Genomic DNA, 13,725 nt, shown 5'->3' with positions numbered 1-13,725 from the left:
GTGGGATTATCTGTGGGAGGTGTTGAGGAGATTTGGGTTCGGAGAGGAGTATGTTAGATGGGTGCAGCTGTTGTATAGGGCCCCAGTGGCGAGTGTGGTCACGAATGGACGGGGGTCGGCATATTTTCGGCTCCATAGAGGGACAAGGCAGGGATGTCCTCTGTCCCCATTACTGTTTGCACTGGCGATTGAGCCCCTGGCGATAGCGCTGAGAGGTTCCAAGGGATGGAGGGGAATACTTAGGGGAGGAGAAGAACACCGGGTATCTTTATATGCGGATGATCTGCTACTATATGTGGCGGATCCAGCGGAGGGGATGCCAGAAATAATGCGGATACTTGGGGAGTTTGGGGATTTTTCAGGGTATAAATTGAACATGGGGATGAGTGAGCTGTTTGTGGTGCATCCAGGGGAGCAGAGTAGGGAAATAGAAGACCTACCGTTGAGGAAGGTAACAAGAGACTTTCGTTACCTGGGGATCCAGATAGCTAAGAATTGGGGCACGTTGCACAGGCTAAATTTGACGCGGTTGGTGGAACAGATGGAGGAAGATTTCAAGAGATGGGATATGGTAGCATTGTCAATGGCAGGGAGGGTGCAGGCGATTAAGATGGTGGTCCTCCCGAGATTCCTCTTTGTGTTTCAGTGTCTCCCGGTGGTGATCACGAAGGCTTTTTTCAAAAGGATAGAAAAGAGTATCATGGGTTTTGTTTGGGCCGGGAAGACTCCGAGAGTGAGGAAGGGATTCTTACAGCGTAGTAGGGATGGGGGGGGCTGGCACTACCGAGCCTAAGTGAGTATTATTGGGCCGCTAATATTTCAATGGTGAGTAAGTGGATGGGAGAGGAGGAAGGAGCGGCGTGGAAGAGATTAGAGAGGGCGTCCTGTAGGGGGACCAGCCTGCAGGCTATGGTGACAGCCCCATTGCCGTTCTCACCAAGGAACTATACCACGAGTCCGGTGGTGGTAGCTACACTGAAGATTTGGGGACAGTGGAGACGACATAGGGGAAAGACCGGAGCACTGGGGGGGTCCCCGATAAGAAACAACCATAGGTTTGCCCCGGGGGGAATGGATGGGGGATATGGAATGTGGCAAAGAGCAGGTATAACGCAATTGAAAGATCTATTTGTGGATGGGAAGTTTGCGAGTCTGGGAGCGCTGACCGAGAAATATGGGTTGCCCCAAGGGAATGCATTCAGGTACATGCAATTGAGGGCTTTTGCGAGGCAACAGGTGAGGGAATTCCCGCAGCTCCCGACACAAGAGGTGCAGGACAGAGTCATCTCAAAGAAATGGGTGGGGGACGGTAAGGTGTCGGATATATATAGGGAAATGAGAGACGAAGGGGAGACTATGATGGACGAACTAAAAGGGAAATGGGAAGAAGAGCTAGGGGAGGAGATTGAGGAGGGGATGTGGGCAGATGCCCTAAACAGGGTAAACTCGTCGTCCTCGTGCGCCAGGCTAAGCCTGATTCAGTTCAAGGTATTACACAGGGCACATATGACTGGAACACGGCTCAGTAAATTTTTTGGGGTGGAGGATAGGTGTGCGAGGTGCTCGAGAAGCCCAGCGAATCATACCCATATGTTTTGGTCATGCCCGGCACTACAGGGGTTTTGGATGGGGGTGACAAAGGTGCTTTCGAAAGTAGTAGGAGTCCGGGTCGAACCAAGCTGGGGGTTGGCTATATTTGGGGTTGCACAAGAGCCGGGAGTGCAGGAGGCGAAAGAGGCCGATGTTTTGGCCTTTGCGTCCCTAGTAGCCCGGCGCAGAATATTGCTAATGTGGAAAGAAGCCAAGCCCCCGGGGGTGGAGACCTGGATAAATGATATGGCGGGGTTCATAAAGTTGGAGCGGATTAAGTTCGTCCTAAGGGGGTCGGCTCAAGGGTTTACTAGGCGGTGGCAACCGTTCGTCGAATATCTTGCGGAAAGATAGATAGGGGAGAACAAAGAAGGCAGCAGCAGCGGCCCAGGACTTTGGGCGGGGGGGAGGGATGGGGGGGGGGTGTGGCCTGAGACAAGGCAGTTGCCAATTAGGGCTAGCTTTTATTTATTTTTTTTTGTTATTTAATATTTATTTATTTGTTGTTGTTTTTGTTTAAATTTAAAAAGGTCATTATTATCTGTATTGTTACAATGTTGTGTAAAAGATGCACAATGTACTGTGTTGGTTGACCAAAAATTTTCAATAAAATATTATTTAAAAAAAAGTAAATCCTGGAATGTTTAGCTGCCAGGATTGTCCTTCCCTCAACCAGGTGTCTGTAATAGCAACAACATTATCGTCCCAAGTACTAATCCATTGTGTCCCAGGCTACTGAGTGAGGCGAGGAAGGAGATTGCAGGGGCTCTGACCCAAATTTTTAATTCCTCTCTGATCATGGGGAGGTGCCAGAGGACTGGAGAACAGCTAATGTGGTCCCACTATTTCAGAAAGGTTGTAGAGATAAGCCAGGGAACTACAGACCAGCGGGTCTCACATCAATTGTAGGGAAACTATTGGAGAAAATTCATCACCACTTGGAGAGACAAGGTTTCATCAAGAATAGTCAGCATGCTTTTGTCAAAGGGAGGTCATGCCTCACAAATGTGATTGAATTCTTTGAGCAGGTGACCAGTTGTATTGATGAGGGTAGTGAAGTTGATGTAGTTACATGGATTTCAGCAAAGCCTTTGACAAGGTCCCACTTGAGAGACTTATAAAGAAGGCAAATGCATCTGGGATACAGGGTAACTTCGTAAGGTGGATTCAAAATTGGCTCAGCTGCAGGAGACGGAGGGTCATCATAGATCATAGAATTACAGTGCAGAAGGAGGCTATTCGGCCCGTCGAGTCTGCACCAGCTCTTGGAAAGAGCACCCTACCCAAGGTCAACACCACCACCCTATCCCCATAACCCAGTAACCCCACCCAACACTCAGGGCAATTTTGGACACCAACGGCAATTTATCATGGCCAATCCACCTAACCTGCACATCTTTGGACTGTGGGAGGAAACCGTAGCACCTGGAGGAAACCCACGCACACACGGGGAGTATGTGCAGACTCCACACAGACAGTGACCCAAGCCGGAATCGAACCTGGGACCCTGGAGCTGTGAAGCAATTGTGCTATCCACAATGCTACCGTGCTGCCCATGATGATAGATGGCTGCTTTAGTGACTGGAAACCAGTGTCCAGTGGCGTGCCACAGGGATATTAATGTACCTTCAATCTACTGAGAGGCAGCGAGAGCGAGTGAACATAAGGCTTTATTAGTCATGAACTTGCGTAGCCAGAGTAGTACAGATGAATGCCGCCCACAAGAGGCAGGCCTATATATGTCCCGGTGTGGGCGGAGCCAGAGGCGGAGCCATACTGGGGTTACAGTACAGTACCTGGAAGCAGTTCATATCGCCACTTCCAGGTCAAAGGTCACAGGTTACACAGGTTGGATAGTCAGAGGCTTTTCCCCAGGGTAGAGGGGTCAATTACTATGGGGCATCGGTTTAAGGTGAGAGGGGCAAGGTTTGGAGTAGATGTACGAGGCAGTTTTTTACACAGAGGGTAGTGGGTGTCTGGAACTCGCTACCGGAGGAGGTGGTGGAAGCATGGAAGATAGTGACATTTAAGGGGCATCTTGACAAATACATGAATAGGATGGGAATAGAGGGATACGGACCCAGGAAGTGTAGAAGATTGTAGTTTAGTCGGACAGCATGGTTGGCATGGGCTTGGAGGGCCGAAGGGCCTGTTCCTGTGCTGTCCATTTCTTTGTTCTTTGTTTGTTTGTTACGGTATCATGCATGCATTATGGTGAATACATTCACCACATTCACCCCCTGTTAAAAAAATCAAGTCCGGCGGGAGTGACGTGGGGTCATTACATATTCAGTCTATCTGGAGGTCGGATCGTTCTCTTCAACCTCCTCAGCTCTGGCGGTGTGGCAGGCACAGTTGTTGCAGGTGGTGACTCCAGGGGCGTTGTGACTGGAGCTTGAGCCTCATTCCGGGTGTCGGAGACGGTTGGGGTGCGAGGGTAGTGTGGGGGGGTGATGGGTGGCGGCAGTGTCAACGCAGGACAATACAGGAGACCCAGGGGGGCGTATGGGGTGCTGTGAGTGGCGGCGGGCAGCGGGGAGGGGGGGGATGTAAGGGGGGGGGGGTTGTTGGCGGGGGAACCAGCTGGCGCCAGGTCCCGTAGGGAGACCGTATCTTGTCGCTCACACCGGTGCATATCTAGGCCGGCCTCTTGTGGGCGGAGCCATCCCGGGGTTACAGTACAGTACCTGGAAGCAGTTCATATCACCACTTCCAGGTCATAGGTCACAGGTTATGGTATCATGCATGCATTATGGTGAATGCATTCACCACAGGTATGTGCTGGGTTTGTCATTTATATAAACAACATAAATGACTATGTGGGGAGTAGGATCAGTGGATGACACAAAGAATGGCCGAGTGGTTAACAGTGAGGTTAAGTGTCTTGAGTTACATGAAGATGTAGACAGGATTGTCAAGTGGCAGCTGAAATTTAACCCTGAAAAGTGTGAGGTGATACACTTTGGAAGGAGTAACGTGACAAGGAAGTATTCAATGAATAGCCTGACACTGGAAAGTTCCGAGGAACAAAGGGACCGTGGGGTATTTGTCCATGGATCTTTGAAGGCAGAAGGACAGGTTAATAGGGTGGTGAAAAAGTTATTTTGGCACTTGCCTTTATCAAACGAGGTACAGATTACGAAAGCAGGGAGGTCATGTTGGAGTTGTATAGAACTTTGGTGGGGCCACAGCAGCAGTATTGTGAGCACCTGGAGGAAACCCACACAAACACGGGGAGAATGTGCAGACTCCGCAGACAGTGACCCAAGCCGGGAATCGAACCTCGGACCCTGTCGCTGTGAAGCAACAGTGCTAACCACTGTGCTACCGTGCAGCCCATTAAGTTATGAAGGGAGGTTGGATAATCTTGGGTTGTTTTCGCTGGAGCAGAGAAGACTGAGCGGCGACCTGATGAGTACAAGATTTAGGGGCATGGAGAGGGTGGATAGGGAGTTCCCCTTAGTTGAATGGTCAGTTCCGAGTGGACATATGTTCAAAGGTAAGGGGGGGATTTCAAAAACAAAAATTTTAAGTACCCAATTCAATTTTTTCCAATTAAGGAGCAATTTAGCGTGGCCAATCCAATCCACCTACCATGCACATCTTTGGGTTGTGGGAGGTCAGACCCATGCAGAGACGGGGAGAATGTGAAAACTCCACACAGACAGTGACCCGGTGCCAGGTTGAACCCGGTCCTTGGTGTCGTGAGGCAGCAGTGCTAACCACTGTGGCACCCGGGTTTAGGGAGGATTTGAGGAAAAACTTTTTTTTACCTAGAGGATGGTGACGGTCTGGAATGCACTGCCTAGGATGCTGATCGAGGCACGTTGCCTCACATCCGTTAAAACGTACCTGGGTGAACACTTGTCATGTCATAACATTCAAGGCTATGGGACAAGTGCTGGCAAATGGGATTAGGTAGGCGGGTCAGGTTTTCGTAGTATTTACAGTGCAGAAGGAGACCCATCGAGTCTACACCGGCCCTTGAAAGAGCACCCAACTTAAGCTCACGCCTCCACCGCATCCCCGTAACCCCACCTAACCTTTGGACAATACAGGGCAATTTAACAAGGCCAATCTACCTAACCCGCGTAGGAAACCCACGTAGACGGGGAGAATGTGCAGACTCCACACAGACAGTGAGCCAGCCAGGAATCGAACCTGGGACCCTGGAGCTGTGAAGCAACAGTGCTAACCACTGCCACCCCAAAAGGTGTCTTTTATGCTTCGGTGCAGACTCGATGGACCAAATGGCCTCCATCTTCACTATATGGAAAGGGTGGACGAGTGCTTTCTCTATTCACTGCCACATGTGGCTGGGCCGCTTTCAAGTGCTGTTATACCATGCTATTTGACAGATTCGCTCACTGGTGCAGCAGCCAGGACCAAGAGTTGAGGGACTTCCTTGTCCACTGAAAGATCATCACCCTCTGCAGCTTTCCCCTTGTGGGAGTGTCCAGGACCAGAGGGCGTAATCTTAGAGTAAGGGGGTCGCCCTTTTAATAGCGAGATGAAGAGGAATTTCTTCTCTCAAGAGGGTAGTGAATCGGCGGAATTCTTTAATATAGAGGCTGGGTCGATCCGTATGTTCAAGGCTGAGATAGATTTTTAATCAGTGAGGGAATCAAAGGAGATAAGGTGGGAAAAATGGGGGTTGAGGATTATCGTGTCAGATCAGCCATGATTTCATTGAATGGTGGAGCAGACTCGATGGGCCGAATGGCCTATATCTTATCCAGCTTATGGTCTTTTCTCAGTTTTCAGTTTGTGTCCTTGTTATATTATTATTGTTATTCACCTCTCACCTTTTGCATGCTCCTGCCCAGGTTGGGGACCGGATCATGATGTTGTTTCCCCATATTGTGATGATGGGATTTCTCATGCTGCCATTGGCTTTGACAGGAGGCGAATGTACAGACAGGAACCCAGCAGGTACCAAACCACCGTGCACCCTGAACATGCTCACACCCATGTGCACTCACACCCATGTGCACTCACACTCGTGCACTCACACTCATGTGCACTCACACTCACTCATACGACTCACACTCAAATGCCCTCAAACTCCTACTCTCATATTCACACTTCTACTCTCACACTCATATGCACTGACACTCATACACTCACATGCACTCACACTCATATATTAATATGCACTCGCACTCATACTCCTACTCTCACACTCACATGCATTCAGACTCCTATTCTGAGACTCATTCCTCACACTCACAATCACACCCACAAACTCATCCCTACTCTCTCTCACTCCGACACGCACACTCACTGGTGCACTCCTACTCACACTCACTCACTCCTACTCTCACACACACTCACTCCTACTCTCACACTCACTCACTCCTACTCTCACACACACTCACTCCTACTCTCACACATACTCCTACTCACACACTCACTCTTACTCTCACACACACTCACTCCTACTCTCACAAAATCACTCCTACTCTTTCACACACTCACTCTTACTCTCACACACACACTCCCACTCTCACACACACTCACTCCTACTCTCACACACACTCACTCCTACTCTCACACACTCACTCCTACTCTCACACTGACTCTTACTCTCTCACACAATCACTCCTACTCTCTCACACACTCACTCCTACTCTCACACACACTCACTCCTCTCACACACACTCACTCCTACTCTCACACACACTCCTACTCTCGCACACACTCACTCCTACTCTCTCACACACACTCCTACTCTCACACATTCACTCCTACTCTCACACACAATCACTCCTACTCTCACACACACTCACTCCTACTCTCACACACACTCACTCCTACTCTCTCATACACACTCACTCCTACTCTCACACACAATCACTCCTACTCTCACACACAATCACTCCTACTCTCTCACACACTCACTCCTACTCTCACACACACTCACTCCTACTCTCACACACTCACTCCTACTCTCACACTGACTCCTACTCTCTCACACAATCACTCCTACTCTCAAACACTCACTCCTACTCTCACACACACTCACTCCTCTCACACACACTCACTCCTACTCTCACACACACTCACTCCTACTCTCTCACACACACTCACTCCTACTCTCACACACACTCACTCCTACTCTCACACACACTCACTCCTACTCTCTCACACACACTCACTCCTACTCTCACACACACTCACTCCTACTCTCACACACACTCACTCCTACTCTCACACACAATCACTCCTACTCTCACACACTCACTCCTACTCTCTCACACACACTCACTCCTACTCTCACACACACTCACTCCTACTCTCACACACAATCACTCCTACTCTCACACACATTCACTCCTACTCTCACACACAATCACTCCTACTCTCACACACTCACTCCTACTCTCACACACACTCCTACTCTCTCACACACAATCACTCCTACTCTCTCACACACTCACTCCTACTCTCTCACACACTCACTCCTACTCTCACACACACTCACTCCTACTCTCTCACACACTCCTACTCTCTGACACACAATCACTCCAACTCTCACACACAATCACTCCTACCCTCACACACAATCACTCCTACTCTCACACACACTCACTCCTATTCTCACACACACTCCTACTCTCTCACACATTCACTCCTACTCTCACACACACTCACTCCTACTCTCACACACACTCACTCCTACTCTCACACACACTCCTACTCTCTCACACATTCACTCCTACTCTCTCACACACTCCTACTCTCTGACACACAATCACTCCAACTCTCACACACAATCACTCCTACCCTCACACACAATCACTCCTACTCTCACACACAATCACTCCTACTCTCACACACACTCACTCCTACTCTCTCACACACTCACTCCTACTCTCACACACACTCACTCCTACTCTCACACACAATCACTCCTACTCTCACACACATTCACTCCTACTCTCACACACTCACTCCTACTCTCACACACACTCCTACTCTCTCACACACAATCACTCCTACTCTCACACACATTCACTCCTACTCTCACACACACTCACTCCTACTCTCACACACACTCCTACTCTCTCACACACAATCACTCCAACTCTCACACACAATCACTCCTACCCTCACACACAATCACTCCTACTCTCACACACACTCACTCCTATTCTCACACACACTCCTACTCTCTCACACATTCACTCCTACTCTCACACACACTCACTCCTACTCTCTCACACACACTCACTCCTACTCTCACACACACTCACTCCTACTCTCACACACAATCACTTCTACTCTCACACTGACTCCTACTCTCTCACACAATCACTCCTACTCTCTCACACACTCACTCCTACTCTCACACACACTCACTCCTCTCACACACACTCACTCCTACTCTCAAACACACTCACTCCTACTCTCTCACACACACTCACTCCTACTCCCTCACACACACTCACTCCTACTCTCACACACACTCACTCCTACTCTCACACACATTCACTCCTACTCTCACACACAATCACTCCTACTCTCACACACACTCACTCCTACTCTCTCACACACACTCACTCCTACGCTCACACACACTCACTCCTACTCTCACACACACTCACTCCTACTCTCACACACAATCACTCCTACTCTCACACACACTCACTCCTACTCTCTCACACACATTCACTCCTACTCTCACACACACTCACTCCTACTCTCACACACAATCACTCCCACTCTCACACACATTCACTCCTACTCTCACACACAATCACTCCTACTCTCACACACTCACTCCTACTCTCACACACACTCCTACTCTCTCACACACACTCACTCCTACTCTCACACACAATCACTCCTACTCTCACACACATTCACTCCTACTCTCACACACACTCACTCCTACTCTCACACACACTCACTCCTACTCTCACACACAATCACTCCCACTCTCACACACATTCACTCCTACTCTCACACACAATCACTCCTACTCTCACACAATCACTCCTACTCTCACACACACTCCTACTCTCACACACAATCACTCCTACTCTCACACACACTCACTCCTACTCTCACACACACTCACTCCTACTCTCACACACACTCCTACTCTCTCACACACAATCACTCCTACTCTCTCACACACTCACTCCTACTCTCTCACACACTCACTCCTACTCTCTCACACACTCACTCCTACTCTCACACACACTCACTCCTACTCTCACACACACTCCTACTCTCTGACACACAATCACTCCAACTCTCACACACAATCACTCCTACCCTCACACACAATCACTCCTACTCTCACACACACTCACTCCTACTCTCACACACACTCACTCCTACTCTCACACACACTCACTCCTACTCTCTCACACACTTACTCCGACTCTCACACACACTCACTCCTACTCTCACACACAATCACTCCTACTCTCTCACACACACTCACTCCTACTCTCACACACATTCACTCTTACTCACGCACAATCACTCCTACTCTCACACACACTCACTCCTACTCTCTCACACACACTCACTCCTACTCTCTCACACACACTCACTCCTACTCTCTCTCACACACTCACTCCTACTCTCACACACTCACTCCGACTCTCACACACATTCACTCCTACTCTCACACACAATCACTCCTCCTCTCTCACACACACTCACTCCTACTCTCACACACATTCACTCTTACTCACACACAATCACTCCTACTCTCACACACACTCACTCCTACTCTCTCTCACACACTCACTCCTACTCTCTCACACACACTCACTCCTACTCTCTCACACACTCACTCCTACTCTCACACACACTCACTCCTACTCTCACACACACTCACTCCTACTCTCACACACACTCACTCCTACTCTCACACACACTCACTCCTACTCTCACACACACTCACTCCTACTCTCACACACACAATCACTCCTACTCTCACACACACTCACTCCTACTCTCACACATACAATCACTCCTACTCTCACACACACTCACTCCTACTCACACACACTCACTCCTACTCTCACACACACTCACTCCTACTCTCACACACTCACTCCTAGTCTCACACACACTCACTCCTACTCTCTCACACACTCACTCCTACTCTCACACACAATCACTCCTACTCTCACACACACTCACTCCTACTCTCACACACTCACTCCTACTCTCACACACACTCACTCCTTCTCTCACACACAATCACTCCTACTCTCACACACACTCACTCCTACTCTCACACACAATCACTCCTACTCTCACACACTCAATCCTACTCTCTCACACACACTCACTCCTACTCTCTCACACACTCACTCCTACTCTCTCACACACTCACTCCTACTCTCACACACACTCACTCCTACTCTCACGCACACTCACTCCTACTCTCACACACACTCACTCCTACTCTCACACACAATCACTCCTACTCTCACACACACTCACTCCTACTCTCACACACACTCACTCCTACTCTCACACACTCACTCCTACTCTCACACACACTCACTCCTACTCTCACACACACACACACTCACTCCTACTCTCACACACACTCACTCCTACTCTCACACACACTCACTCCTACTCTCACACACAATCGATCCTACTCTCACACACACTCACTCTTACTCTCACACACACTCACTCTTACTCTCACACACACTCACTCCTACTCTCACACACACTCACTCCTACTCTCACACACACAATCACTCCTACTCTCACACACACTCACTCCTACTCTCACACACACTCACTCCTACTCTCACACACACTCACTCCTACTCTCACACACACTCACTCCTACTCTCACACACAATCACTCCTACTCTCACACACACTCACTCCTACTCTCACACACACTCACTCCTACTCTCACACACTCACTCCTACTCTCTCACACACTCACTCCTACTCTCACACACACACACACACACACTCACTCCTACTCTCACACACACTCACTCCTACTCTCACACACACTCACTCCTACTCTCACACACAGTCGCTCCTACTCTCACACACACTCACTCTTACTCTCACACACACTCACTCTTACTCTCACACACACTCACTCCTGCTCTCACACACACTCACTCCTACTCTCACACACTCACTCCTACTCTCACACACACTCACTCCTACTCTCACACACACACACACTCACTCCTACTCTCACACACACTCACTCCTACTCTCACACACACTCACTCCTACTCTCACACACAATCGATCCTACTCTCACACACACTCACTCTTACTCTCACACACACTCACTCTTACTCTCACACACACTCACTCCTACTCTCACACACACTCACTCCTACTCTCACACACACAATCACTCCTACTCTCACACACACTCACTCCTACTCTCACACACACTCACTCCTACTCTCACACACACTCACTCCTACTCTCACACACACTCACTCCTACTCTCACACACAATCACTCCTACTCTCACACACACTCACTCCTACTCTCACACACACTCACTCCTACTCTCACACACTCACTCCTACTCTCTCACACACTCACTCCTACTCTCACACACACACACACACACACTCACTCCTACTCTCACACACACTCACTCCTACTCTCACACACACTCACTCCTACTCTCACACACAGTCGCTCCTACTCTCACACACACTCACTCTTACTCTCACACACACTCACTCTTACTCTCACACACACTCACTCCTGCTCTCACACACACTCACTCCTACTCTCACACACACTCACTCCTTCTCTCACACACAATCACTCCTACTCTCACACACACTCACTCCTACTCTCACACACACTCACTCCTACTCTCACACACAATCACTCCTACTCTCACACACACTCACTCCTACTCTCTCACACACTCACTCCTACTCTCTCACACACTCACTCCTACTCTCACACACACTCACTCCTACTCTCACACACACTCACTCCTACTCTCTCACACAATCACTCCTACTCTCACACACACTCACTCCTACTCTCACACACACTCACTCCTACTCTCACACACACTCACTCCTACTCTCACACACACCCACTCCTACTCTCTCACACACACACACACTCACTCCTACTCTCACACACACTCACTCCTACTCTCACACACACTCACTCCTACTCTCACACACAATCACTCCTACTCTCTCACACACACTCCTACTCTCACACACACTCACTCCTACTCTCACACACACTCACTCCTACTCTCACACACACTCACTCCTACTCTCACACACAATCACTCCTACTCTCACACACACTCACTCCTACTCTCACACACACTCACTCCTACTCTCACACACACTCCTACTCTCACACACACTCACTCCTACTCTCACACACACTCACTCCTACTCTCACACCTACTCTCACACACACTCACTCCTACTCTCACACACTCACTCCTACTCTCACACACACTCACTCCTACTCACACACACACACACACACACACTCACTCCTACTCTCACACACTCACTCCTACTCTCACACACTCACTCCTACTCTCACACACACTCACTCCTACTCTCACACACAGTCGCTCCTACTCTCACACACACTCACTCTTACTCTCACACACACTCACTCTTACTCTCACACACACTCACTCCTACTCTCACACACACTCACTCCTACTCTCACACACACTCACTCCTTCTCTCACACACAATCACTCCTACTCTCACACACACTCACTCCTACTCTCACACACACTCACTCCTACTCTCACACACACTCACTCCTACTCTCTCACACACTCACTCCTACTCTCTCACACACTCACTCCTACTCTCACATACACTCACTCCTACTCTCACGCACACTCACTCCTACTCTCACACACACTCACTCCTACTCTCACACACACTCACTCCTACTCTCACACACACTCACTCCTACTCTCACACACTCACTCCTACTCTCTCACACACACACACACACACTCACTCCTACTCTCACACACACTCACTCCTACTCTCACACACACTCACTCCTACTCTCACACACAATCACTCCTACTCTCTCACGCACTCACTCCTACTCTCACACACACTCACTCCTATTCTCACACACACTCACTCCTAC

The 13,725-nt window shown here is 49.3% G+C and overlaps 1 protein-coding gene across 2 annotated transcripts in view; it reads left to right on the top strand.

The window, feature by feature from the left end:
• Nucleotides 1-13,725, top strand: part of LOC140386607 (tectonic-3-like) — an 894,865-nt gene that overhangs the window by 444,456 nt on the left and 436,684 nt on the right. For both annotated transcript variants that reach the window (XM_072469084.1, XM_072469083.1), the window contains exon 6: nucleotides 6,417-6,522. In XM_072469084.1, coding sequence (XP_072325185.1) covers nucleotides 6,417-6,522 — 106 coding nt within the window. The remainder of the gene's footprint in view (nucleotides 1-6,416; nucleotides 6,523-13,725) is intronic.

This window comes from Scyliorhinus torazame, chromosome 12 (assembly GCF_047496885.1).
Source record: "Scyliorhinus torazame isolate Kashiwa2021f chromosome 12, sScyTor2.1, whole genome shotgun sequence".
Taxonomy (NCBI): Eukaryota; Metazoa; Chordata; class Chondrichthyes; order Carcharhiniformes; family Scyliorhinidae; genus Scyliorhinus; species Scyliorhinus torazame.
The sequence above is the reverse complement of the archived record's forward strand: the minus strand, read 5'-3'. Positions and strand labels throughout refer to the sequence as shown.